Below are 27,545 nucleotides of genomic sequence, written 5' to 3'. Positions count from 1 at the left end.
TGGTCTATCAGTGCAACTGGGTCTCAGGGGTAGAGTTAGGAATTACGTAAATTAAAGGGCTGGTTTAGAAATTAAATTTCTCCACCAGCCCTCCCTGCAGGGCGGGCTCGTGGCGGTTCACATCATGAAATTCATACAAAGTCAAAATCGTAAAAGTCAAAATTGTCTGGAGAGCCTCAGTTTGGCCACCCCTGCGCTGCACCGAAGAACCTTTTCTATCTCTTTCACGGCTGCCCTTCCCAGCCTCGGTCTCCTTCGGATTTCCCGGGTGCCGCCTCCCATTTGCTCCCAGGTGGAGCCAAGAGAGATAAAACCTCGGACACGTCCCATTTCTGCATTGTCCGCCTGGTCGCCTGCACAAAAGGGCTCTTGTCCTGGTGACTGCCTCGTCGTCAATAGCAGCTTGCGTTCTAATTGGGATCGGCTCGGTATGCCCAGACGGGCGGGCAGGGAGGCAGGCAGGCTGCGAGGTTGGGGGACGTGGCTTTCGCTCAGCTGGGTGTTTTCCAGAGATTCCCTTCCCACGCAAGAGCCCTCGTTCTCGGGAAGGCCGACACGGCGCTCATCTTGTCCTCGCGCTTAATTGAGAAGGACACGCTCGGCGAGCAAGGACAGAAGGCGGCAGTGTGCGGGGAGGGAAGCCTGCATGCTCACCCCGAATTCAACCCGTGCGGGAGCCTGGTCTTTTGACGGCACCTACGGGGCTTTGTGGGGGGGGGGGGAGGCCCGTTCAAAATGGGTCCTCGTCCGTAGACAAAGAAGATACTATCTCTCTGCATGTGGCGTTTGGGGACACCCGTGTCCTTCCGAGGAAGCACGTCCGTGTTCAGTCCATATGGATCGACTGTAATGGAGTCACGGAGAAGATGAGACAGGGAGTTCTCTGGCTCTGTTCAGGTGGCCTTCCGGCAAACCGCACGATGGAGGGCTGGGAGCATGCTATGGGGCGCCAGAAATGGGGGAGAAGGAAGAGTCTGCAGAAATGGTCTGCAGGAAGAGGCAGAGGGGGAAATGAAAGAAAGGACTGCACTGTTGTTATTAGTTTGATTTCATTCATTCTGGGGGCAAGCAGAGAGGAAGTGTGCTCACAGGAGCAGGAAGAATCAAGACACAGGAAGAGGTTGTCAGGAATTTCCTAATCTGAACATGCTAAAAGCACATCTCCAATCTCCCTGTAGGATATTCTCCATATGGACAATACGGGTTTTGCATATTCCCCATTGGGGTCTGGACAAGCGTCTGAATTTGGCCCGTCCTTGGCTGGGAGTGTGCTTCTGTGTTTGCGTGTGAGAGAGACAAAGAAGCGCCATCAAGTTGTTTCCGATCTGCGGCAACTCTATGAATTTAGTGACTTCCGTAATGGCCTATTCTTAATAGCCTTGCTCAGGACTTGCATGCCGTGGGCCGCAGCTCCCTGGACGGAATCGATCCAGCCCACGCTGGGTCTTCCCCTGTGCTACCGTACACGAACTCTCCGATCGGCGCACCAAATTCCTGAAATGTAGGGAGCACACCTCCTCCGCGGACTGGTGCAGGTACCCGACTGGCTGCCTCGCCCGAGGGCACATAACCGAGCTGCAGCTCTGTCTCGGGAGCGGGTCAGGATCCGATCACGCTGGCTACTGGGAAGCGCCCAACAGAGCTGCCTACCGGGGCAAAGGGCGGTTCAAAGGAGAGAGGGCCAGCGAGGTAAAATCAGGCAGGCAGACCCGCAGCGGGGCAGCTTCCTCTGGGGGGCAGCTGCAGGGCGCACGGGAGCCTTCTAATTTGCGCATTGATCGCAGCACGGAGCCGGTTCCCCTGCTGCGCATGAGAGTCCTCTGAGAAGCGCCTGGGAGTTCCAGCTCAGCGGGCGCACTTGCCTTCGGAGAGATGTGAGGCCTGTGATGGGCAGGCGCACCAGAAGAGCGGCAGGGGTAGGGGGTGGGGGTGGGGAACGAAACCCCTTGTGAACAAAACTCTGGCATTTGGCTCAGCCACAGGGCCAGGGACCCTGCCCGAAAAGTTGCCTGCGGGCTGCGTCAGCCACGGCCACCGAGACATTTGAACCGTCCTTTGGCACGTGGGCAACCAGCAAGGCTTTAAAAATGTAGGAGATTTTTGCTCCAAACAGAACCGTCCCATGTCCTAAGAAAAGGAGTATTCCCCCCTCTCCCCGGGTTGCTGACAGGGTTGCCAACTCCAGGCAGGGAAATTCCTGGAGACTTGGGGCGGGGCATGGAAACAGCGGTGTTGCATGGGAGACAAGGGCGTCTGATACCGTAGGGCAGGGGTGGCCCAACCGTGGCTCTCCACGTGCCCATGGAGTTCAGTGCTGGCATGGGTTTGTGGGAATTGTAGTCCATGGACGTCTGGAGAGCCACAGTTGGGCCACCCCTGCCCTGGAGCCCTTTCTTGGAAGCAGCCCTTTTCTCCCTGGGAGCTGTTCTCTGCCTTCTGGAGACCATTGGTTATTCCTGGAGTCCTCCAGCCCCTGCCTGGAGTTTTGCAGCCCTCGTTTTCCAACCAGCAGCTGAGAGAAAGTTCAGCGTCATGACGAGCCACGGAAGCTTTGAGGACACGAAACGTACCTCCTCTCGATTGCCCCCAGGCTCTCTGCTCTTCCGGCTGCCCTTTCCCTCTGCCATGTCTTGCCCGGGCCTGTTTTGCCCGCCCCCTCCATCCCTGTCCCACCCCCTTTGCAGTCACTTCAGGCGCCAGGAATGCCGGCGTTCAAGATTCTCTTTAAACATGGCCCCTTGTTTACCCGGAGACCGGCTTGAAAGCCTTGCCGGCATTCCCAAGTTCGAGAGGGTACAGCTGGGCTGCCTCTCCCAGTTTGCCGGGGCATGTTAAGGAGGGGAAGAGAAAGAGAGAGAGAGAGAGAGAGAGAATCTCCCTCTGCCAGCAGCTGATAGGAGACCCGAAGAGCAGTTCCAAGCTACCAAGGCAACACCCTTGAGCAATTGGTAATTTAAAAAAAAACAAATCCACGTCCTAACGCTCATCTCTCCAAACCTTTCTCTCACTGAGTAGCCTGGCTTTCAGAAGATGCATCTCAGGAGGCCCTAGCTGTGATACCCGCAATGGAACCTCCAGGGGCAGGGGCAATCCACCTGCGAACATATGCAAGTGCAACAACAAGGCAGGCCTCAGGGTCCTGCTTCCCGGAAACCAGTTGTTGTTGGGAAGAGCCTACTGGGCTGGCCGGACCCTTGGTTCTGACCCAGTAATTCTCCTCCCGGGAGGCCTTAGCTGTAAGACCCAGAGTAGGCGCCTGGAGACCCTGTTGTCATTCCAGGAGAACTCCAGGCCTCCCCTAGAGTCTGGCAACCCTCTTACATCCCAATATCAGCCCTGCGTGGGTTGCTCCCCCCCTTCCTCCTTTTTATTTTTTAATTCTCATCAGATGGAGATGGCTAATTAAGGAATCAGCCTCCGCTTGGCTGCGTAAACGCCGGAACCCCCCACGGTTAGGGCTTTGGTGTGTGCATCTGTGTTCGGGCTTCCTCCCCGGAGTCGGAGGTAGGCATTTGGCCGCAGAAGGAAGAGAGACAGATTGCAAAGGAGCGCGCGTCATTCCATGTGTCTCGACCCAGTCCAAATTAGGAAAGGAGCCGGGGTGTTTCAGGAGACGCTGTTCAGAGCTGGCCCTGCTGTTGGCGTCTGGTCGTTTGCCCACAGGACAAAATGCTAGGCAGGCTGTTATGCATGTGAAGAAGGAGGAGGGTTGGTTTTTAGGTGGCGCTCAGAGAGCCCTGACAGAACTGCTCTGAGAACAGCTCTATCAGGACGGCGACGAGCCCAAGGTCACCCAGCTGGCTGCACGTGGAGGAGCAAGGAATCGATCCTGGCTCGCCGCTGCTCTTAACTGCTATACCAGGCCGGGGGACTCCAGGCTTATTGAGTTATCCTTTCTCTGCTCAGTTGGGGACACCTGCACTCAGGGTTGCCAATCGCCAGCTTCGGCCTGGAGATCTTCTGCTATCACAGCAGGTCTTCTGGCGATTAAGATCAGTTGCGATTCCGGGAAATCTCCAACCAGCAGTAATTTTGGGTGCGTTTGGTGCTGCCGTGAAGGACATTAGACACGCGGGGTATCCCTGCATCTCTCTGGCTCCAGGTGTGGCATCAGATGCCACCAAATTGCCACGTGCGAAGCATCCCCTCGCTGTGGGAGAGTCCCGAGGCCTGCTGTTAGGAAAGGAAAGGGATTCCGTGTGGCCAAGGAGCCTGGCTGGTCAGCGGGATGACTTGCAGTTTCTGGAGCCACTGAGAAATGCACAGCTGCCCTGAGAGGTGGTGCATTTCTGACCATTAGCAGCTTGTCGTAGCATAACGTGCCTGCTAGCCAAGGAATGGAGGGGCTCCATTCTGGGGCGTGTCCCGAGTGAAAGTTCACCCCCGCCATTGGCTAATGAGGCCACGGCCTCTTCCCCCCCGGGGAATCGGTCGGCCTACTGGCCTGCTGTTTTTGGGGCTCCCGGGGCTCAAAGTTTGCTTCTGTGCAGCAGTCAGGACGGCCGCGGAGGAAAGGGCCGTCCCAGCCGGAGTGCCTCCTCGCAGCCCAACAGGTTTCTCCAGCCTTTGGATGACTGAACCACCTGGTCAGACCGGGCAAGCAAGAAAACCGGCGACGAAAGAAAATTGGTTCATTCCCTCCTAACGATGTGGCTGGGGGGGGGGCAGCTTTGTCTCCCACCCACCCCTTCCCTGGCTTTTAAATTACCGTTTGGCCCTGCAGCAAAAACTGCAAGGTATGCCTGAATAACCTAACCAGGAACCTAAACAACCGAATTAACCTCACTAGGAAGACAGCTGTTCAAATTTCATCTCCATGTCACCCCCACCCACCCCCCGTAGGCTCCAGAATGGGGACTGGCCCACATTGCAGGATTGTTGTAAGGGTCAGTGAGCGAAAAGACCAAATGTACCGATCCGACAGAGCCTGCAGTTTACAAGACAGCTCCTTCTCAGCAGAAAGAGCCTTATGCTTTACCGTTGAGCAACCACAGGAGGTTGGTGCCAAAGAAGGTAGAGAAAAGAAACAAGCAACCAGGTGGGGTTACACCCTGGGCCACCACATTGGGTGGCGTCCTTACGACAGCCTGTCTGCCTTGGAGAATGGGACCGTCGCCCTACCTTCGCAATCCCAAACCCAGCCTTACTGAGCCAATGGAAAGGATAATTAGCCACGGCTGTTTCAGCATTCCCTGCAAGCGCATTGTTCCCGCATCTTTTCCTGCGTGTTACTTCAGCCTGCGTTCCGGCAATATGGCGCGCAGAAGGACAAGGGAGAGCCCTTCTGCACAATTCAGTCCCAGCCTCCAGACCCTAGCTGCAGCACTAGCATGCCCCGGTAGAAGAGCCCTGCTGGGTCAGACCAGTGAGGGTCCATCTAGTCCCGCATCCTGTCTCACGCAGGGGCTGACCAGTTCCTCCGGATGGCCAAGGCCTTCCTAAGGACACAAGAAGAGCCCAGCTGGATCAGGCCAGTGGTCCATCTAGTCCAGCATCCCAGAAGAACTGGTTGGCTGCAGATAGGGTCCAGGTGCCAACCGCTGGCACTGCTCCCCACCTTATTCCAAGTGACCACTTTTCAGATACTCCAAGAGAGCCATCCTGTCCCCTCTCGGCCTCCTCTTCTCCAGGCTGAACGTTCCCACGTCCTTTCCTTTCTGCACAGGGTTTCCAGGCCCTGCCTACCTCCCAGGGTGTCTGTTCAGGGAGAGGAAGGGAAGGCGATTGGAAGCCGCTTGGAGACTCCCCCGGGTGGAGGCAAAGGCTTCTCCACCTCTGTCTTTTCCCTCTTCGCCTCCTTTTTCTCCTTCTCCCGTGCTTATTAAAACGGGCTCATTCGGAAGGTGTTTATGCCACATTAGCTGGCCCTGCCCTCCTTCACGCCGCGTGCGTCCCCCTCCCGCCCTCCATATCTCCAGCTAAATTTATGCAAATGCCTTCTCCGCCACTCGCAAGTCTTGTCTCCTGAGGGGGTCTGCAGCGTGTGCTCCCCCCCCTCACATTCATCTTTCTCTACAAGTGGGGAAGAATGCTCCTGCCCTCTCCGGCTCCCCTCCCCAATATTCAGAAATTGCTGGAGCCACTTTGGATAGATATTTATAGATATGCATGCAAATGCGCCACTGTCTGCCAGCCGAGCATGTTTCCAATGGCTGCGTGGTGCGCTTGAATAATAATGGGGCCCCCGGCTTGCTTTTTGCTTATTAACCATCCAGGCCTCGCTGGCTGCGGGAGGAGCCAGAAGGGCAGCTTTGGAAGGCCTCGATCCAGGCAGGCGGGACGGCTCTCCGGGGAGCCTGTTTGGTCACGGGGTGAGGAAGGGGCAGGGGCACATGTGGCTGAGTTGAACAGGCCGGGGGTCTTGCTTGATGGACCGCGGGTTGCCACAGTTCGGACGTGGGGCCGGGTCCTCGCAACGCATGCACTGGCTTGGTGCCAACCCAGCTGTCTGTCATTCAACCGGCACGGAAGATCTCTTGGCTACGGCAAGGTCTCTTCCAAAGCTTAGAATGGGCTCCTGGAAGCCCTTTCAAGCCGGGATTCCAAACTGCGGTTTCCTGATAAAGCACAAAGCGCGGTTTGTGGTTTGGACCGAACGGCCGTCTTAACGCTTGGTGATGGCTGTGAAACCTTAGCAGGCTGCGCATGTGAGTGGGGTGGTGGTGGTGGGAAGGAGCATGCCAACCATGAGATCTTCCAGACCGGCGCACAAACCTGTCAGGCGCACAAACCCTCATTTGCATGTTCTGCACGAAGCACACTGGTATCGTGCATTGAGTGCACACAAACCCTGGTTTGCTGTTCTGTGTGAAGCACACCAGTATCGTGCATCAAGCGCAGAGGAAGCAGAAAGTAACACCTTTGCATCCCGAGGTGCGTTCTGATGCCTGTGAGGTTGCCACTTCCGTTATCATAAGGAATTATATGTCCAGCAAGCTTGTCCAGCTAGCAAGATGCCCTGGGGGGCCTGGGTGTCTTAAACCCGAGCTGGGTTTCCATATTCCAAAGGTCACGGCCCAAGTTGAGTAAGCCAGCTCTCTATTCACCAGCTTTTTCTCCTTGTTGCCTTGAACTTCCACCCAGCTCTTGGGCACAGTCTCTCCCCCCCCCCTCCTGCAAGGGCTATTTTAAGAGCTGGTGGCTCTGACGGCCTAGACGTAATTGTTCCCCGGAGAGCGTGAAAGCAGAGCTGGTCCGAGAGCTGGTCCGTTCAGATAAAACCTCAACTACGGCGGAGCTCCCAGCTGCCGGCTGGCTAAAAGGGCAATCTCTGAGCGTTTGTCTCCTGTTGTTGGAGTTCGGAAGCAACCTCAGGTGGGATTTTGGCTGCCAAGTCCTTACTGGGGTTCCCAACCTGCAGGTGGGGCCAGGAGGCCTCCTGGTATTTCAGCCAATCTCCAGAGACCAGTCCCCCTGGAGGGGGGGATTGTACCTTGCTCAGCTCCTAGGGTTGCCAGTTCCAGTTTGGGGTCTACCTGGAGATGGAGGCTAAGAAGGGTAGGGTTTGGGAAATAAGAAAAGGATTTTTGCTATATATTCCCTATCATGTAATAAAATCACAGTCTGACGAAGAATGCTTGCCCTCGAAATATCACGCCTTGAATAAATCTTTGTTGGTCTTAAAGGTGCCACTGGACTCCGATTTTATTAAGAAAAACCTCCGACAGCCTGCCGTCATTAGCAGCTTAAATTTATTTTTATTTGCATTTATTTATTTTTAGATCTATACATTTTGAATGCCCGTAGCCAGCTCTTGCACCAAGGCATGCTCCTTCTTAAAGGCATTTAAAAAAAACAAAATTGATCCCCCCCCCAAAAAAAGCAGTGCAGTTAAAAATGGGGGGGGGGGGGAGAGAGGGGCCCCTGGTCCTCCAGTCAGATGTTCCGGGACCTCGTAAATAAAAGACCATTTGCGGCGGTAACCCCATCCAACCCCCGGGACTGCATAATTTATCTCGCGCTTCTCCTTCCTGCCGTCAGAAGGACGATCTGAACGCTGGCGATAAAACCCAGCAACAGCTGCCAGCCAGCGACTCTGCCCAGCTAAGCCGAGATTCAAAGGGGGGGGGGAGGCGGGGAAGAGTGCCTGGTATCTTTGCCTGCCGTGGAGATGGCCAAAATTTAAAGGACACCTTGAAACCTTTTCCCTGGCATGGCAGAGCTGCCAGGAAACAGACAGACCCAGAGTTCCCCCCACCCAGTTCAGTCCTGGCCTCTCCTCCCGTCCGCAAGGCAGGGATAAGGCTGCTGGCCTGCCCTCTAGGGCTGTTGTGTATGCAGAAGCGCTGAAGATAATTTCCTGCATTTGTGGTCAATATGAAGTTGTTCTGACCCCCGGATGGTAGGCCGAGTGGCTTAGAGCAGGGGTAGTCAATTTGTGGTCCTCCAGATGTGCATGGACTACAATCCCCATGAGCCCCTGCCAGCATCCGCTCATGGGAATTGTACATTTTTGCTGCCGTAAAAATGATAACTTTGGCTTTTTTAAAAAAAAAAGGGATTTCAGGCCGCTGAATTCCATGCTGGGTTCAGACCGGGCAAGGGTATTTTAGGAACTGCAGAGGTTTGTGCTACTTCGTTCTGGTTTGCTTGGTGGCTGCCGGCCGCCCCAGGAATTCCCCACACGGAGTCAGATTGGTGATGCTTGCAGAATCGTTCCACAAAGGTCTCTACGGAATTTGAAGTTCTGGATTCCCCGCGTTTTATTTTGACCCTCTGCAACTTTCTGCCCTTCTCAGCGTGCATCTTTCTTTCAGATCCCTGTGGCACACTAGCGCATATACACATGAATTCGATCGTGTGTCAGCAGCATAGGTGCCTATGGGGTCTGATTGGATGAACTCATGTGCTGGGTTGTGCTGGCAGCCTGTAAAACAGAGAGAGAGAGAGAGAGATGAATGACCAGCTGTTTTAAACTTCCCCTGAATCCGTTCTGAGAATCGATTTCGCTCGATCGAGAGGAACTGGGAGGTTGAGGAAACAGAAGCCGTCCACGGAGCAATCACCGAATGGGGCAAAGCCGTTCATCCCCCCAACCTACCCAATTAAATTCCGCCCCTGCGGCTTGGGTACAAACCACCCAAGGTACCGCTGAAATATAATGATTCACTCCAACAGTGACATTTTGAAAAATAGCCACAGCTGCTGTACTTTGTGTTCTAGCGCGATTTTTGCCGCCTCTCAAAGCCCAGCTGGGAGTAGCTGTTTTGCTTCGTAGCCCCGGGGGCTGAAATCGGTATTCCAGATTGCAGCAGAGCTGAGAGCGATTTCTTTGCTGGCTGCGCGGAAGCAGCGGCTGTCCGGCACTGCCTGGCTGAGACTTTTTGGTGCATGGTGGTTTGTGGCGATCTACTAGGAAGGGCTGTCTTGGGAGGGGGGTGGGTGGGATGCAATCGCACCGTGCAGTGATATCAAGTGGTATTGCTCTTGCATTTTTATCCTCACAACAACCCTGGGAGGTAGGACAGGCTGAGAGCACTGATTGTCCCAAGGTCACTCAGCGAGCTTCCATGGCTCAAGCGGGGAATCAAAGTTTCTCAGATCCCAGCCTGACACTTTGACCACGACACCCGGCAGTTCTTAGAACCGACTATGTACAAATTGGATGGAAATCAGCCCTCGCTTGATCCCCCCCCCCCTTTCGCGGTTATGTTTCTGTTTTGACTTGGCTCTGGAAGACTCGCTTCTTCTCTTGTGGTTTGTGTGGCTTTTTCACAGAGCGGAAGAATTGAGGGGCTCGTAAACAGAGAGGGGCTCTGATTTCAAAACCGAAAAAAACCACACATGCTGGGCTTCTATTGGGCTTCGTTGTTAGAGACCAACATTGATTTTGTTAGGGGGAAAGAAAAAAATGCATTTGTTTTCCGGAGGGGAAACGCAGCAATTCTTGGTCGGTGGACCCCCTTAGCAAGTTGCAAGAGAATTGTTTGTGTGTCATAAGGAGTCGGTCGATTCCTTCAAACCAAGTAAGACTCGACAGTTCAGTTTCTCAGCGTATCGCCTTCCTTTCCTGTCCCCACAACAGACACCTTGTGAGGCAGGTGGGGCGGAGCGAGCTCTGGCAGAACTGCTCTGTGGGAACAGCTCTAAGAGAATTGTGCCTGGCCCAAGGTCACCCAGCTGGCTGCACGTGGAGGAGCGAGGAATCAAACCCGACCCTCCCTGTTACAGCCCGCTGTTCTTAACAACTACGCCAGGATGACTAATTTATTTATTTATTCGAAAGAAAGAAGATACTGCGTATTTCCAAGAAGTTCTGTTCATCCCGCCACTGGGAAGGGGAAGGGACCTGCTTTGTGCCCATAAGTTTTTCCTTGGTGGGCTGAGGCAATAAAGAGTGAGGTTAAATTCCCCTCTCCCCAGGTCTGAGCATCCAGGTTCTCTCTCAGGGTAGCATCTTTCCTCTCCCCTCCCAAGCTCTCTCTCTCTCTCGCTAAAGTGAACATCCCTTTCACTTTCCCCTGCTAAAACTCTCTCAGCCTCTATTGTAGTATTTATGCAAATCCCGCACCCTGAAACGTAGGCGTGAACTTTTGTGGCGATGACAGTAACGTTCTTTTGCAATGGGGTAAAAAAATATATATTTTTTTTAAAGGGAGGAGGAGAAGAATTAGCTTGGCGTTGCATTCAGATGAACTCTGCGTGGCTCAAATTGACTCTCTGCTGCTACCGGGAGCAATTAGCGCTTGCCTTGATGAAGCCTTGTGTTTGAGACAGGTCTCCTGTGACATAGCCTCTGGATCTGCCAGGGCGTGAGCGATGTCGTTTTTCGGAGGCCTCTTTAACGTGGCTGTTTGCTGCAGTCGGCACAGAGTTGCCGCTTCTTAAGCAGGCAGCGGTTCCGCGTTGAAAGGGGCAGGACTTTGATGGCCTGCTTTGGAAAGCTGGCATAGTTGGTATTTGGGCTTAGACTGGGAAGACCCGAGTTCAAATCCCTACCGTGCCACGAGGAACAGTACTTCCTGGGAACTGAGAGACACGGGAAGGGGGGGACACATTTGGGAGATGCACCTCCCGTTTCATGGGCTGCTCCTAAGCTGAGGCCTGATATTTGATGCTCTGCCACGCCACCTTTCCTGATGGCCAGAAGGTGGTATTGCAGCTTTCAGGCTGTTAAAATCAGAAGTCCGCCAAAGGTCTGGTTCAGTAGAAGGTGGATTTGTGAGCCACGGAATAGCCATCTTGGAACTTCGCTAATATCCAAGCAACAAGAGATCAGTTCCCCTGGAGAAAAGAGCTCCTTGGGAGAGTAGACTCCACGACATTCTGCCCTAAACCCCGCCCACTCCTGGCTCCGTTCCCAAAATCTCCAGGTCTTTCCCAACCCAGAGCTGGCAACCCGAGCAGCAAGCCTGCACCCTCCCTGTTTCTTTCCCTTTAGCCACCAGCAGATGCCTTTCAGTGAGCCGGGAATTATCCCTTGTGCGTCTGCATTTTTTGGAAATGTCCTTTTTCCCTGACCGCAGAAGGGTAGATATAATAACAGGAGGCCTGTCGATGTGTTAAATATGCCCCTCGGACAAGGTGGGCCTCGGGTGCCGATCGTGACGGGGGCCCGCCATCTTTGATCAAGCAGCCGGCGGGACACGAGATCCGAAAGTCGGAGAATGTCCGTCGTAGCTGCCGTCCATGTTGTTCCGTGGTCTTACGTAACCTTCTGACGTTTCCCTTTTCTCTTTCCGCCCCCAGGGTGGTGAAGGAAGAGATTTCCGACGACAATGCAAAGCTACCGTGCTTCAACGGACGTGTCGTGTCCTGGGTATGTCGAAGTCCGCCGTGCGCCGTGGGATGTGCATCGGTAGAAGGGTCCTGGGGGGGGGTCCTGGGTTGGAAAATCCTGGGGGGTGCGGGTTGGGGGGGCCTGGGGAAGGTGGGGCTTGGGGAGGGGAAAGGCTTCCGCTGGAGAGAATGCTGTAGAGCAGGGGTATTCAACCTGTGGTCCTCCAGATGTCCATGGACTACAATTCCCATGAGCCCCTGCCAGCTGGCAGGGGCTTATGGGAATTGTAGTCCATGGACATCTGGAGGACCACAGGTTGACTACCCCTGCTGTAGAGGACACTCTCCAAAGCAGCTCTTTTTCGCTAGGGATTCTGATCTGGGTTATCCAGAGAGCTTTTGTAACAGCAGGGCATTGCTACATACCCCTTGGTGTCCGGCATCTTTAGTGGGCACCCAAGGAGGCCTGACTAGGGCCAGTGTTGGGTGGGATCGTTGCCCTTTTAACGGCCTTCAGAGAAGGGAGGAGACATCTCGGCCATGCGCTGACTCGACGGGACGGCCTCACCTGGCTAGCCGAAGTCCTTCCTCTCTTGCGCTGCCCAGACCCTTTTTACGAGACAGTCTTCACAGTGACGCTGCCACAACACCTCTTCGTCCTACCGGTGGAACTTTTGCAAGATGTTGTCCCCGTTGGGATCCTGTTGAAAGACTTGGGCCCCCCCCCGCACCTTTTGCAATGCCACGCACTGCCCCAGTTTGGGACTGATTCACACGGGCCTGTGCAACGCTGCACAGAGGCACCTGACAATTAAGTATCTGCGATCTGATTCCCTCGGGCCTGCAGCCAGCAGTGGCCCGCAGTTTGCAGCCAGTTTTCAGCAGGGTCCGCAGCGCGTTCACCCTTGTTTTTGGAGCGCGGCGCTGCGATCCGACTCACGGTTTTACGGCTCTCGCGGGTGACTCATCCGGCGAGTGCCTCCGGAGCTGAGCGGGGGCGGATTTTACGAGCATTTGGGCTTTGGGTGAGGGCTGTTCTGGATCGACGTACCTGGTGTTTATTCAGATGCACACTTTCTGTTTTCCGCTGTTGTGAGACTTGTCCTGCACGGCCCCGCTCCGTCTGACACCGCCATCTGCAGCACGACGGGTCAGCTGTGCAGGGAGGGGCCCTTCCTTGAGAGCCAGCGTGGTGTGTCATGGTTAAGAGTAGCAGATTTCAATCGGGAGAACTGGGTGTGATTCTCTGCTCCTCCTCCTCCACATGCCAGCCACAGTAGCGCATCATGCCTGTGGATTTCCAGAGGTCCATGGACTACAATTCCCATGAGCCCCTGCCAGCACTTGCTGACTGGCAGGGACTCATAAGTAATGTAGTCCATGGGCCTCTGGAGAGCCACAATTTAGCCATCCCTGCGCATCGAGCCCTCCCTTCCCTTAGGTATAAGGTGGCTTTCCTTTGGGGAGGGGCTGTGTCTCTGCTTTGTCTGCCGAAGGTCCCAGGTTCAATCCCCATCATCTCCAGTAGGTATTGAGAAAGACCTCAGCCTGAGACCCGGGAGAGCCGCTGGCAGTCTGAACACACAATACTGACTTGGGTGGGCCAAGGGTCCAATTCAGGCAAAGGCAGCTTTGTGTATTCACAGGCGCGCAGGTGTACTTGGCCAGTCGGTTAATCCAGCTGTCCTCCAAGCCTTCTCGGCTTTCCTCCTGTTGCCGGGGGAGAATTTCTCCCTTCTCTGCTGACCAGCCCTTTGGAAGAAGCCCGGATCCCTCCTGCACCAAAGGGCCGGAGCGCCTCCCCGCCTCCTGGCAAGAGGCTTCTCGAATGGCGGATCTTGTTGCCTTTGGATCTCCGCTTGTGTCAGGAGCCCGTGGGCCGTGCACGCCAAGCCCTTACGCAATTAGAACTCCCTGCCCTCAGTTTCCCCTCCCAAATCAGGTTGGCGTCCGGCCAGCCCCGCTTCTCCCCAGCGCCTGCCAAAGGGTGAGCTAAGCGATATCATCTTCCCATATGTGTTTTTTTAAGGTGGGGAAACAGAAGCAGGTCTCAAAGCGGGTCGGGAACAGCTCCAGCATTATCGGTCGAGAGCCGGTGTGGCGGTTAAAGCATTGGAATAGTGAGACCCGGGTTCGAATCCCCACTCTGTCATGGAAACCTGATGGGAGACCTTGGGCTCGTCATACACTCTTGGCCTAGCAGGGTTGTTGTGAGAGATAAAACGGAGGAGAGGAGAACGTCTTAAGCTGCTTTTGGTCCCCATTTGGGGGAAAGGCAGGAGATAAATTGGGCGAGGAAATAAATAAAGACCTCTGTCTTTCCTAAGCCTTGCAGATAAAAACAGGGAGACAGTCTTGCTCAACCTTTACAAATGTCTGAGACGCTAAGCTGGAAATTGGGGAGAGGGTCGGTCCTGGGTTCAAGTGTCGCCTACTATGCAGGCGCTCATTTGATGACCTCTTTTCTCGATTTCACTTTCAGAGCTACCGGGGTTGGTTTTGTTGTTGTTTTCCTGGTTTCCTGTGAGTCCCAAGCCTCTCCTTCAAAGCTGTGTCTAGCCACACCTGCAATTTGTAGCAAAGATATACAATTGCTAGTAAAGATGTCATTAGCTAGCACTAGCAATGAAAAAGAGGGGGGAACCAGCGCACAGCCCAAAGAGGGGCGTGCGGGCCTGAATCAGGAAACCCGGCAGCACGAACATCTTTCTTGGTGAAAATTCACCCTGATTGTTCCCAGTCGCTTTTTGCCCAATGGCCCGGGGCTTTCCGTAAGCATTCCACCACCACCTCCTCAACCTTCAAGTCGACCTTGCAGGATCGGGACCCCCTACGCTATCTTGGGAGCGCTTAAACGCCTGTCCGACGGAGAGGCGAGCGAAGCTCGGGATTTCTGGCTGATCTCCACGCTCCTGAAAAGCTTTCCCCCTCCACCTCCGGCAATCCCAGCGTGGCCACCCTGCTGAGTCTGAGGCTTTTTCTTCGCAGAGAGAATAAGCCGTTTCATGTGCCGATTCTGACGCCGGCCGAACCCTGCCGGCAGATGAGCCGTGCGCTGTAGGCCATTTTCCAAGGGGAGGCATTGCGGCAGGGGAGAGCGTCCTTTTCCCATTCGCCGCCTCAGGAGCGACGGGCGCTCCCGATTGGTCGGCGGTGACGTCATGCTTCCTTTTCTTTGGCTGTGACGCGGATGCCTAATGCGGCCAAGGGTGGGGGACATCGTGGCAATAGCGTATATTTTCTGACTTTGCGGCGTACGGCTCCGACACGTATTGATAAAATCGTTCCATCTTACGCTGCATCTCGAAGCAACGTGGGGGAGGTCGTGGCTGGCTGGGTTTGCCACCACCCCAAGCTAAATTGCCAAGTCATGACCGGTGGAGGCCTTTAGCACCTGGCATTTGTTGGCAGCTAGATACAGGGTTGGAGGGCTGAAATGCCCAGAGTTGCCAGCCAGTGGGAGACTGGGGGGGGGGACACGTAGGGGGCGCCGTTGCGTTGACAGCATGTCCTTCTAGGTCCTACAAACTTCCTGATCGCAGTTATCTGAAGCACCTTGTCCCTGTAGAGCAGGGTTAGTCCACCTGTGGTCCTCCAGAGGTCCATGGACTACAATTCCCATGAGCCCCTGCCAGCGTTCGCTGGCAGGGGCTCGTGGGAATTGTAGTCCATGGACCTCTGGAGGACCACAGGTGGACTACCCCTGCTGTAGAGGACAGAAGCAAATTTCAAACCCCGAGCTCTCCCTCTCGCTCGCTCCCCTCCGCTTTGCCTGTCTCACGGGTCTCCTCGCACGAAAGCCGCTCCTGTCAGCAGGAAAAAGCACTCACTTCCCTGTGAAGCGAAAGGGAACTTAATGCACCTTTGACGCGAAGGGAACTTAATGCATCGGGGCGACTTTCTGTCAGGATCGTAACGGGGACGGGAGGCGCGTGCGTCAGCTTCATCCTTCCTGCCGTTTCTCCTCCCTCTGTTTCTGTGTTGTTTTTTTTTTTTTAAATCACGTATAAATTATTATCAGCAGAGCGGCGCCTTGGGGAGAGACAGTCGCTCCGGCTCTTCCTCCGTGCGCCGCCAACGTGCTTCTTTTACCTGCCTTCCCTGTTAACGTTTCCCTCTGCACGGCCGTCACTGGAATGTTGATTTTGGTCAGCCTGCGGTCGGGCTGAAAGCGGCCGCTGCCTGTTCTTCCGGCATCTCCCCCGTGGACGCTGTTTGGGCTGATAGATTGACCCTGATGAGAAATGCGTCGCCATTCCAGAAAAAAATCACTTTCCTTAACGTTTTGGGCCTTTGGGGCGCACGTCCCTCTCGCTCTCCTGCGTGATTCTTCCCCGCCTCATCCCTCTGCCTTTTGGGCTCCCTCCGGACTTGTCCGTCTGCAGCTCGCTCCGGAAATTTATCCAGTTGACAAATGAACTCATTATTCTGGTGTAGGATCGCCTGCCCTCGCCCGCCTGTGGAGAAAGCGATGATCCCACCGAATATTCAGCCACGCTATGCTTACCGCGAAAGGGCTTTGAACGGTGTTAGAGGGGGGGTTATGGAATTGGGAAAGGGTTGCAGGCCTCCACTGAGACCATGAAGTCAAAGACTTTGGGAGTGTTTGAACCTCTGATCTAACTATCAGGATTCCCCCCTTTCTCCACGTGCAGCCTGCTGGGTGACCTTGGGCTAGTCACAGTCCTGATAGTTCTGTTCTCGCAGAGCAGTTCTCTCTTTCTCTCTCAGCCTCACCTACCTCACAAGTTGTCTGTTGTAGGGAGAGGAAGGGAAGGCAATTGTAAGCTGCTTTGAGATTCCTTCGGGTAGTGAAAAGCAGGGTATAAAAACCAACTCTTCTATGCTAGAGGAGAGCTCCGAATGCGGATGTCCCAAATCTTACTCTGACTCTCTAACCACTCCGCCATTTTGCCCAGTTGTCAAGGGCGGCTGCTAGTGACTTTTGTCCTCCAAACCCTTTCCTACGCAGCCCCAAATCCCAAATAAGATGTTTACGGGAGACAAAACTCTGTCCTCACCCCAACCGTCTAGTGGTGGCATTTCGGCAGGGCTCTTGGCTGCTGCACATGCTTGTTTTTGGAGATCTGTGGAGTCCGGTCTCTTTCGGGTCGTCTCATTCTCTCTCTCCTCTGTTCTTTCAGCTGGTCCTGGCCGAAAGCTCCCATTCGGACGCGGGTTCGCACTGCACCGAGAGCCACACGGATCTTCCCCCTCCCCTCGAGAGAACTGGAGGCATCGGCGACTCCCGACCCCCTTCCTTCCAGTACGATAAGTTTTAGTCCTCTTTTGTTGGCTGCCTTTTCCTTCTTACAGGAAATGCATTCGCTGGCAGGGGCTCATGGGAATTGTAGTCCATGGACATCTGGAGGGCCGCAGTTTGACTACCCCTGGCTTAGGGCATGCTTACTGTCGGAAGAATCCACCCCCTCTGTTGTGAGACAAGACGCTGGGCTTCTTAAAAAGCACCTGACAGACCGTGTTGTTCTAACCGCTGCCAAAGAATTTCTTGTTAGTCAGTTAGTTAGTTATTTACTTGATTTTTACATCGCCTCTCCAGCTGGGCCGGCTCAGGGCAGCGTACAAACAAGCATGCCAATGCAATTTTGAAAAGTAGATTAAAATTGGTTGAAAATGCGAAATGGTGACAGGGCCGTTCAGTCAGCGAAATACAAACCCTTTCAGTGCTTCCTATACACTCCCCAGAGCCAGGGTAAGATTTGGGGCTTCTTGTAAGGATGGTAAGGGACGATAAGTGGATGGGGCCCCGAGAGATGTAAATTGAATCCTGCTCTGGATAAAGAATCTGCTTGCACAGTCAGACCATTTAAGAGTTCAACCTTCCCCATTCCCTTTCCAAACCCATCTCTCTCTCTCTCTCTCTTTAGCTTCTTTTCAGGACCACATGGCAGCTCCTGCATACCTTTTCTACCCAAAAAGAAAGCCTGTGGGAGGGGGCGGGGGATCCAGGGAGGCTCTCCTCGGCCTCCCAAATTTTCCCAAGGTTCTGCTGCCCTCTTGTGGCTCTCCCGGCGCCCTTGCGTAGTTTCGGTCACGTGACTCCACCGTCTTTGTCTTTCTGACCCATCCCCAGTTGGGAAGAGTGCCAAGGGGGCAGCACATCGGTGCTGTGTTCTCCGGGCAGAGCTTTCCAGCCCAACCTGCGAGAACCCTCAGCCACCTGGAAGGCTCAGAGTCTCCCGGAGAGGAAAGGAAAGACTGGTGGAATCGGGCGTTTTCCAGCGTGGCGTGCAGGCGGAGCAGGCCTAAGCCAACTCAGAGAGATTAGGGATTGCCCAATGTTTCTGCATGACCGTTGTACGTACTTGGCTACGTATTTTATAGGCTTCCTGCACATCACTCGGCCATAGGATAAATTAAGGGAACTTCCCTTGCTGCCAGCCGGGCCCAGATCTTGCCCCCCGCTCCGTATCCACAGGGAAAAGCTTGGTCCTGTCCATCTGTGGGTTTTTTAACAAGTTTCTGCCGCCCTGTCCTTGCTCCAAGAAGCTCGGAGCCTTCCCCGTTGTTTATCCACGCAACGACCCTGTGAGGTGGGCGAGGCCCTAAGCGGGAGCTTCACGGCTTAGGAGGCATCCGGCCTCGACCCCTGGCACGGTTTTACAAAGGGCGTGGTTCGGCTCTGCGCGTTCCCATTGAATTCACTAACCCCAAAGAAAAGCCGACGGGTGAGTTTCGACACATTTCCCTACGGGATAAAGCCTCGGCTGGCTAGGGGCACATGACCCAGGTATCGTTGGGTTGAGAGGTTCTAATTACGTACGGGAGGGAGGAGAAAGCCGCCGACCCACCTGGAAACCGAAATTAGCACCAACTCTGGCGGGGCCAGGGTGTTCTCGAGCGAGCTACGTCCAGCATTGGCCCAATCTTTGTTTAAATTAAATTCAGAAGTGGAGATGTGGATCGATAAATCATGGCAAGACGTCCGGACTTTGATGCTTGGGGGTTTCTGGGGAGGGGGAATCCCTTTTGGTCCACCTCTGCCGGGAGTAACAAAAAAAGCCATCCGCAGTTTGGCCGCCCCTGCTGTAAGTGATGTGAAAGACCTTGGCGTGAGACCCTGGAGAAAGCTACAATACGCCCCCTGATGTCTGGTCAGTTTAAGGCAGCTTCCCGCGGGACCATCATGTGACCTTGGGCCAGTTGTGGTTCTTTCAGGGCTCTCTCAGCCTCAACTGCCTCGCAGGGTGTCTGTCGTGGGGAGAGGAAGGGAAGGCGGTCGGAAGCCGCTCTGAGACGCCTTCGGGTAGGGAAAAGCGGGGTGTGAACAAACCAGCCCTTCTTCTTCTCTTCAGGATTACGGACTTTGTAATTCAGATGCACGTGTGAAGGCAGTTCCTACAATTAATGAGATAAGGTAGCTGTGAGTGTTTGGCTCTTGGAAAGCTTCAGACAGCGGCTCCTCGTGTATGCTGGAGGCAGCTTTTGCTGAATCCTGATACTCAACATCTGACAGACAAGCACTCTCCACCCCGCGGTCCAGCTGCGGCCGTACCCACCCCCACCCCCCGATTTGCCGAAGGGTTTGAAACGGCTTTCCGTGTGCTTCCAGCAACCCCGCAGGAGGGTTTTCGGGGCCTGCACTGAAAAGACACTGGCTTGTGTGGAAGGACCGTCCCATCTTGTCCCTTCCCCTTTTCCCGCAGCCCCAACGCCGCGAGCAGCCGAGACGGGCTGGACAATGAGACGGGCACGGAGTCGGTGGTCAGCCACCGGCGAGAGCGGCACCGGCGGAGGAACCGAGAAGGCCACGAAGACGGTAAGCGTCTCCTGCTTGTGGCGCGCCGGTGGTGCCCCCCAAAGGATTACGGAGATGATGTGTGTGGAGTCCTTTAAATATTGCATAGCAATACTCCGCTTTCTTTTCGGTGCGCATAAATCTTTCGCCTTTTACTAAATATTGCATAGCAGACTTCTTAAAAAATACTGCTTCTTGTTGATCATACTTTATCTGCTGAGTGTCACTGCGGGGTTAAAATCCTCGAAAAAGGAGGTGGGGGTGGGGAGGGCAATGTCTGTGTATCACTGAAACAACCCCAAAATGGTGACTGGCGGGGGGGGGGGAGAAAGCGGGTAGGGATGGGGACCGATCAGAAGGTGGGAAGATCTGAGAAGCGGATAATATGGAGAGGGGAGCAGCAACTGGTATCTTTAAATACAGCTGTGTTTCTTCTGGAAAGAAAGCATTTGGAAAACGAAGTTTTGTTGGAATGTATTTGGGGATGCCCAGCGGTAGGCTTCTGTGGTCCTTAAAACGCTCCGGAACGTCCTTGCTGTGACGCACACGGGATCGCCCGCATTTGCAGAGTGAGGCCCAACAGCAGCTCAGGAGCTGATAGCAATTTATTTTGCAGCCTCTCCACCCTGAAAAGAACTACCTCCTCCAAATGACGTCAAAACCAGAGGAGGTTCGGAAAGCCCAGGCTTGAAGAACAGGGGAGGAATTGCTGGGGGGGGGGGAGCGACGGAAGCAAGAGACCTCCTGTGGGAACAGGGCGGGGGGGGGGAATGCAGCGGAGGCAGCACAGTTTTCCCTGCATGATGTTCTGCGGGCATTACCGAAACCCGCCCTTCTCTTCCGCCCCGTCGTCCTAATTAGCAGAGACTCCCATCTGTGCTTCTGTTTTTGGAAAACCGCTAGCTGAAGGGGAGGGCAGTTGTCAGAGGGACAGAGAGAGAGAAAGAGAGAATCTCTCGCCTCCTCTTGAGACAACAGATGCCTTTGGGAACTGGAAAAGTTGACCGGGGCCTATTCAGAAGGAAAGTGGAGCCGGGCACTTAATTAGGCATGCGGGAGGTCCGGCCGGGCGAGTCCTCGGGACCCCTTGTGGACGGAGACAAAGCTTTCTGTCGCCAACTCCTGCTTCTTGAGGTCCAGCCACGGGGAAACGAGAGGCCTGAGGAAGTCTAATTAGGCAGATAATTAAGAGAGGGGGCTTTGTTTGTGTTGGGAATGTGCTAGAGAACACCCCCCCCCCTACTACCACCAAATGGGGCTAGTTTGTGCCATCCGGGTCAAGGCTGCCCCATCTTATACCAATTCAAGTCACTGATCTACGGTCAACATTTTCTCCGGGGTCTTATTACCCGTTCCCTGACCCTGTTCACTGGAGATGCTGGGGACTGAACCCCCGGGATCTATTGAGCCGCAGGGCCGCCACCCCTATATCAGCACCAGCAATTAAATAAGGGAGGGGCCTGGCTTGTAGCTCTCCCAATCGATCACTGATCTCCAGGTTACAGTGATCAATTTCCCTGGAGGGAATGGCCGCTTTAGAGGGTGGTATTCTGCTCCCCCAAAGTCCCCACCCACAGTCTGCCCCCCAATCTCCCGGGATTTTCCAACCTGGAGTTGGCACCCTGAGCTTTGTATTTGTTCCCTGCTGGGGGTGGGAAGGTACAGTTGCGCCCCCTGTCCGTCTGCAGCGGGGGCGCTGAAGCGCAGCTGACCAGCATATCTCTCCGTCGATCCGCTCCTGCGTCCCCTTCCAAAGTACGAGACCTCCAAACCCATTCTTAGGTTCCGCTAGAGATCCGGCCACCGGAGCCAGCAGCTGTGGTCGAAATGGCCCACTCTCTTTTCCCGAAGCGAGAACCGGTTTTCCGGCGTGCCCTAATTGGGGAGGACTCGCCAAACGTCCCCCGAGAGACCACCGCTGTGTGGGAATGTTTCTTTCATCGAGTTTTCCCCGACAGTTCCGGTTCATCCTCTCCTGTTCTCCTGCTGCCTTCTTTCAAGGGCCCGTGTTTCTGCCAGAATGAGGCCTTTGGGGCTCCTGATGAAAATCCAGGGCATGCTTTGACCTCTGGAGCGAACCCCCCGTCCTAATTGCCCTTCCAGATTAAAAGGACCTTGCCTGGAAATCTCAGCTACCTTTCCAGGGAGCCAAGAGGTCAAGCCGCCTCCGTCATTAGTGGGGTAACACCTTTCAAGTCCCTGAGTAGAGAACGGAGAAGGGACCGGAGGAGCAGAGACCTGCTGACGGGCTGGGCCATCACAAAACGCTCAGGACCAAAGTGGAGGGGCAAGAGATATTATTATTATTATTATTATTATTATTATTATTATTATTATTATTATTAGATTTATATCCCGCCACTCCCTTGCGGCTCCCCCCCAATAAGTAACGGCTGCGGCGGTCTGCAGCCTACCCCTAAACAGTGACCTTTTATGGACTTAAAAAATATTCATGTGCGATACGCTCGATATTAAAAGAAATAAACGATTCCCGAGATTGCTTCCCATCGGAGTGAGATACAAGAACCCCGAAGATAAATAATCCGTCGCCTAAAATGAAATGAGCAGCAGCGGTTGAACGTAAACAGCGGGATAAAGGAGATAGATCTCATAAGCCTTATTGCTTGGGTTTTATAAGCAACAGTTAGCAAAGCTCCCCCCCCCTCCCCTCTCTCCATTCCTCCTCCCTCCAGCAAAACCACATCAACACGAAATAGATACAGGGGTAGTCAAACTGCGGCCCTCCAGATGTCCATGGACTACAATTCCCATGAGCCCCTGCCAGCTGGCAGGGGCTCATGGGAATTGTAGTCCATGGACATCTGGAGGGCCGCAGTTTGACTACCCCTGAAATATTCAGCATTCTGGAAATTGTTGGAGTTGGCTTCTAAGAGCCGGCTTGTTCTTCTGCCCTGCTCTTAAACGCAGTAATTAGCAAATGCTGCTTTCTCGTGAACATGCGCCCGAAGCCGCCTTGTACTGAATCAGGCCATCGATCCATCCAGATCAGTGTCGCCAACTCTGACCGGCAGCCCCTCTCCAGGATTTCAGGGCCTTCACATTGTCTCTTACTGGTCGTTGGAACTGGAGATGCTGGGGATTGAACCGGGGACCTTCGGCGTGCCAAACAGAGGCTCTGCCCCAAGAACAGCCCCCTAATTTGCCAGATTATTTTCTGTCTTCACGGTTACTGCAAGTTCAAATTGCGCTTCACGATGTTTTGTGAAATAGCTGTGCCCACTTTGTGTCCCCCCCCAAGTAGGGAAGCCCCTGGCAATCCAAACTGTTCTGGGAAAAGGGGAATTCTGCTTCCTTGCCTGCATTAGGTGGCTTTTGGCACCATTCGTTCTGCATTGTTTGCTACCTGGCAACATTCCCTGTAATGTTTCCCCCCCCCCCTTCCGAGCAAAGCAGATCACATCCTGAGCAGAATAGAACGGCTGCAATCTTAAAAGAGGCAACGGGCAGTGCAGGATGCGACGTGGTTCCAGATTGCTGCTGTGCGGGGGCTTCCTGCATTAATGAGCTCATGCGCACAGTTTGGAGGGAGCCCTGCCAACCGGTGCGGTTAACTCTGGGCTTGTGAGTCAAGGGTGTTTGGAGTCCCACCTCTAACCTCAGACAATCTGGCCAGCTGCTGAGATTTCAAATGCATCTTGTACGGCTTAGAAGGCCACCTCTTTGCAATGAGGAGGAAGAAGCCGAGGTTGTCAAGAAACTGGATTCTGTGCTGGCCTTTAATCTGGAGACCTGGGTTCGATTCCCCACTCCTCCTCCCCTTGCAGCCGGCTGGGTGACCTTGGCCCAGTTGCAGTTCTTCCATAGCTCTCCCAGCCTCACCTTCCTCACAGGGTGTCTGTTGTGGGGAGAGGATGGGAAACGTGTTTGTAATCCGCTTTGAGACTCATGAAGCCAGCTGGGTGACCTTGGGCCAGTCGCAGTTCTCTCAGAGCTCTCTCAGCCTCACCTACCTTTTAGGGTGTCTGTTGTAGGGAGAGGAAGTAAAGGTGATTGTCGGTTGCTTTGAGACTCCGGTTAGTGAAGAGCGGGGCGCAAATAACCCAGCTTCTTCCGATGCCATTTTAGAAAACCTGGAAGTAAACGCAAGCAGTGTGTATAATTGTGCACCTGCTCTTACCCACACGCAAGCACAAATTCACCCACACTGCACATTGGTCCAGTGTAATCAGACGCGCAGTCAGGACCATAGGAAGGTAGCTTTCTTCTCCTTTTCCCTTCTCAAGGGATCCCATGTCTGGGCTTGTCCTTCTGTCCTCCGGCTACTTCCAGATTGTTGCTAGGGGTTTCTCCCTCACCCGTCCCAGTGAGCTGAGCTCTTTTCATTTTCTCTCCTAATCCGTCCAGCCAGACCTGCTCCCATGTGGCCGTCCTCTTGAGCCCTTGGCGTGGGTGGTCCTGCTTTCCTGTCATTCCTAGACGCCAGACGCGGGATTCCGCGGGTGACCCCAACTGGGCCGTCTGCACATTCCGCGGCTGCAAATCCCAGCTTGCCGCGCACAGTCCCTTGCCGGAGTTGCGGCGCGGCCCAGCTGTCGGACGAGGGTGCTCGGAAAGCAGGTGCCTCCCCCAGGCACCGTCTGGTTCGCGTGTTCTGTTTCTTCATTTCTTCTTTAAGGCGTGTCCTGACAAAACCCCAAGGGCTTCCGGCTAAAAAGAGGGGCTAATCTGGCGAGCTGGGTTTGATTCCCCTCTTCCCCACGTGCTCCCAGCCGGATGGCCTTGCGCTAGTCAAAGTCCTGATAGAGCTGGTCTCACAGAGCTCTCGCGGCCCCGCCTACCTCGCAGGCCATGTGTTGCGCGGGGAGGAAAGGGAAGGCGATTTGTAAGCCGCTTTGAGACTCCTCTGGGCAGTCAAAGCAGGGTATAAAAACCAACGCTGCTTCTTCTCCTTTGGCCTTTGACTCAGCCACAGGGAAACACCTATTAGTTCAGGCAGCCGGCTGACCGTACGTCCCAGACCCCGTTGACCGGCTGGGAGAGCATTTGCATAACTCGCCTTTTATTGGCTAAATTCCAAGGGGGCGGGCTGGAGGCAAATCCCTCAAGCCGAAAGCTCGAAAGGGAACATAGACAAACCCCAGAAGAGCACCGCTGTTGCAGCTGAGAAAGAGCAGGTATGTTTTGGGGTGGGGCTTTTCCACCAGGTGGGGAAGAGGATATTTTGAAGTGGGTGGATCGATGTGAGCACTTCTCGGATGTAGCAAAGAGATGCTGCTTAGATTTAGGTTGTAAGTTGAGGACGGGGGGTGGGGAGAAGCCCCCAAAGTATTCTAGGGGGGCACACAAGCAAAACAGGCAGTGCCTTCTTCCTGGCTCTCGAAAGCCGAATATCTCTAATTCAGTCTAATCCCAAAGACCGGCTTGCAAGACCCATGCTAGGCTGCTAATGATGATCCGTAGCTGCTAGAGGTGTGCGAACAATCTCCGAGGGATGTTAAGAACATAAAAGACCCAGCTGAAGTGGGGCTAAAACCCACTTTACGCCACTAGCCCCAAAACATTTCCTCTCTCTTAAAGGGTTTTTTTCTTATTATGCCGTAGGAAAGGCCCTCATTTTTGTTGCAAAAGAGGGAAATTGGATAGCATAGTTGACTGTTTCATCATCATGCATTTGTATCCCTGAATACTATTAAATTCAGCGGATTGGCAGTCATAGACCAGTAAAAGAAACAATAATAAACATTGAGAGGAGCATCAATCTCCATTGCAGAGATTTAAAATAGAGAAATTTCAGACTATAAGGGTGTGATATAACAACAGGTAAAATGTGCGTATAGAATAAATAAAATAAGGTCCATTGGTCTAACATCCTGCATATATAGTCAGGTTCCTTATTTGTCACAACACATCTTAATCACACAGACGCAATATTTGACTGCTTGCCTTGAGATAAATGAGTTTTCATCAGAAAACGACCTTTCAAGGTAAGCCTTGCCCGTTCGCCCTGGGGGTTTCTCTCACGGGAGAAACAAAATCCCCCCCCTTCCCATAGCTCTTTTTAAAACGAGCAGCAGAGAAATCTGTGATTCCGTGACTCAATTTGTCCACCACCACAAGGACAATATCTTCTCTCAAATACAATCCCCTAATTTCTACCCCACCAATAGAGCTACCAGGAAAGCCGCACGTCTGGCCCAAGTAAAGACCCTCCCAAGAGGATAAACACCTAAATGCGTAAGATACAGCGCCAGAGACAAAACATCTCTCCACTTTCCCAGCGGCAAAATGGGGGGAATCTTTCCTTATACTCTGAATTTTGCTAAAATCACACATTTTGCTAAAGCCGTCTTCTCCTCCCCCCGCAGCCCCGTGGCTATAATCTGCCCTTGCTGGTCGAACGGCTTAAGGACAGGGGGGGTTTATCCGGGGCATCCCTAGGATCCCGCCTTGTTAAAATAGCAGTCCTCTAAAAGGATTTGAGCCTGCCAAAGAGAATTCTGTGAAAGACAAGTGACTGTTCTGTCTCTCGAGGCGACCGTAGATGCAGAATTATCGGGGTGGGTTGGGGGGGATTTGGAGGCGTCAGTTCATTTTAAAGGTGATACAAGCCATTTCTGTTCTGTTTCCCCCCCAGACCTTTGTGAGACCCGGCGCTTGGTGGTAGATTTTCCCCTCAGGCCAAGACCACCTTGGGAAGTCTGTCACAGAGGAAGTAACATCTTGATCTGTACACGAATTTCATTTTCTGTCATTTCTGAGGGCTTCAGGAATGGCGTTGGCTTAATACCCCAGCAGGAGGGCTGAAGCTATGCATTATTATTAAATATTTTTCTCCCACCAAATCCCTCTGGAATAGCCTTGCAAGGTACTTGGGTCCTTTTTTTAAAAAACCTGCACAAGAACCAGGCGAGAGACCGACTCCTTGGGAGCGTTGTTGGGTCGGGGCAGGCCAGAAAATGGTCACTGCAGCGTTTTTTGAATGTTTTGGACGAGGCCAGATGCCGCAAGACGGGCGACGTGGACAGCCGTGTTCCTCTCCAAGACCCAACAGCGACAGGAAACGCTGTGCCACGTGGGGGCGTCGTTTTTTAAGGCCACTGGAGCCAATCAGATGCTTCCCAGAAGCGCCACCTCCTGTACATCGCTGTAGGTATTGGGATTTTTAAGGGCAGCTCAGTCACAAATACCTCTCAGAGTAACTAGTGGGAAAGTTGTGGGCGGGGATAGGGATACAGGCCACAATGCTAGCTGCGACATTGCATCACTTCCTGTTAAAAAAGGAAGTGACTCGGGTAGCTCTAGGAATCACTGGAAGCTCTATGGTACAGCCATAGAGTTTCTGGTGATTCCTAGAGCTACCCTATTTCCCTTCTGGATATTTTTTAATGGTAACGGTGTGACGCCGCAGCTGGCAAATAGGATCCCTATCTGAGGAGGTGTGTAGTGCCGTTCTCTTAGCCTCCCTGCTAACTTGCTCTTCACCCACACCCTCACTGAGTCAGACCCCCGTCCGTCAAGGTCTGTCTTGGCCACTCCAGCGAAGGGTGCCCAGTGGGGGCCTTCTGCATCCCCTGTTACCAGATCCCCTAACTGCCGATGCCGGGGGTTGAACATGGGGTCCTCTGATTCACAGCCCCTTTGCACAGGAGTGAGATGGTACGCTCTGTATTACTGACAGGGCTGTCCCTCTGTATTTGAGCAGGAGTGTGCAAAGGGTTAAAGTCTCAGACCCTGGGTTTTTATTCCCCCCCCCAGTTGCCCTCTGAGTGAATTCCTGCACACCCCTCCTCCTGCCTCTCCCTCCCGTTGAGAAGGAAGCAGCATAAACAACTGATGCGGGTCATTAATTTTCGATAATAGACTGGGGCTCGTTTCATCTGGGATCAATTATTGACCTGGGGAAACGAACGAAGAATACGCGGTCAGCCTTCCATTGGACACCTGGGACCAGCCGTCCCTTCCCGTCCAGATGAAGGAGCCTTTGCTCTTTTCCTCCCCAATCCGTGGCCCGGCCGGTCAGCGTGGTCGCTGGAGCCTTGAGGACACAGGAGGCACCGGGAGGTGCCCAAACACGTTGGCCCCACCGGTAATCGCTGGGAGGAATTTG

At 53.8% G+C, this 27,545-nt stretch overlaps 1 protein-coding gene across 3 annotated transcripts in view; it reads left to right on the top strand.

The window, feature by feature from the left end:
- Positions 1-27,545, top strand: part of DVL1 (dishevelled segment polarity protein 1) — a 56,667-nt gene that overhangs the window by 9,946 nt on the left and 19,176 nt on the right. For all 3 annotated transcript variants that reach the window (XM_077311131.1, XM_077311132.1, XM_077311133.1), the window contains exons 2-4: positions 11,689-11,758; positions 16,863-16,984; positions 19,386-19,498. In XM_077311131.1, the coding sequence (XP_077167246.1) occupies positions 11,689-11,758; positions 16,863-16,984; positions 19,386-19,498 (305 nt within the window). The remainder of the gene's footprint in view (positions 1-11,688; positions 11,759-16,862; positions 16,985-19,385; positions 19,499-27,545) is intronic.

The sequence above is a fragment of the Paroedura picta genome, chromosome 15, assembly GCF_049243985.1.
Source record: "Paroedura picta isolate Pp20150507F chromosome 15, Ppicta_v3.0, whole genome shotgun sequence".
Taxonomy (NCBI): Eukaryota; Metazoa; Chordata; class Lepidosauria; order Squamata; family Gekkonidae; genus Paroedura; species Paroedura picta.
This window is presented reverse-complemented; position numbering and strand designations above follow the sequence as displayed.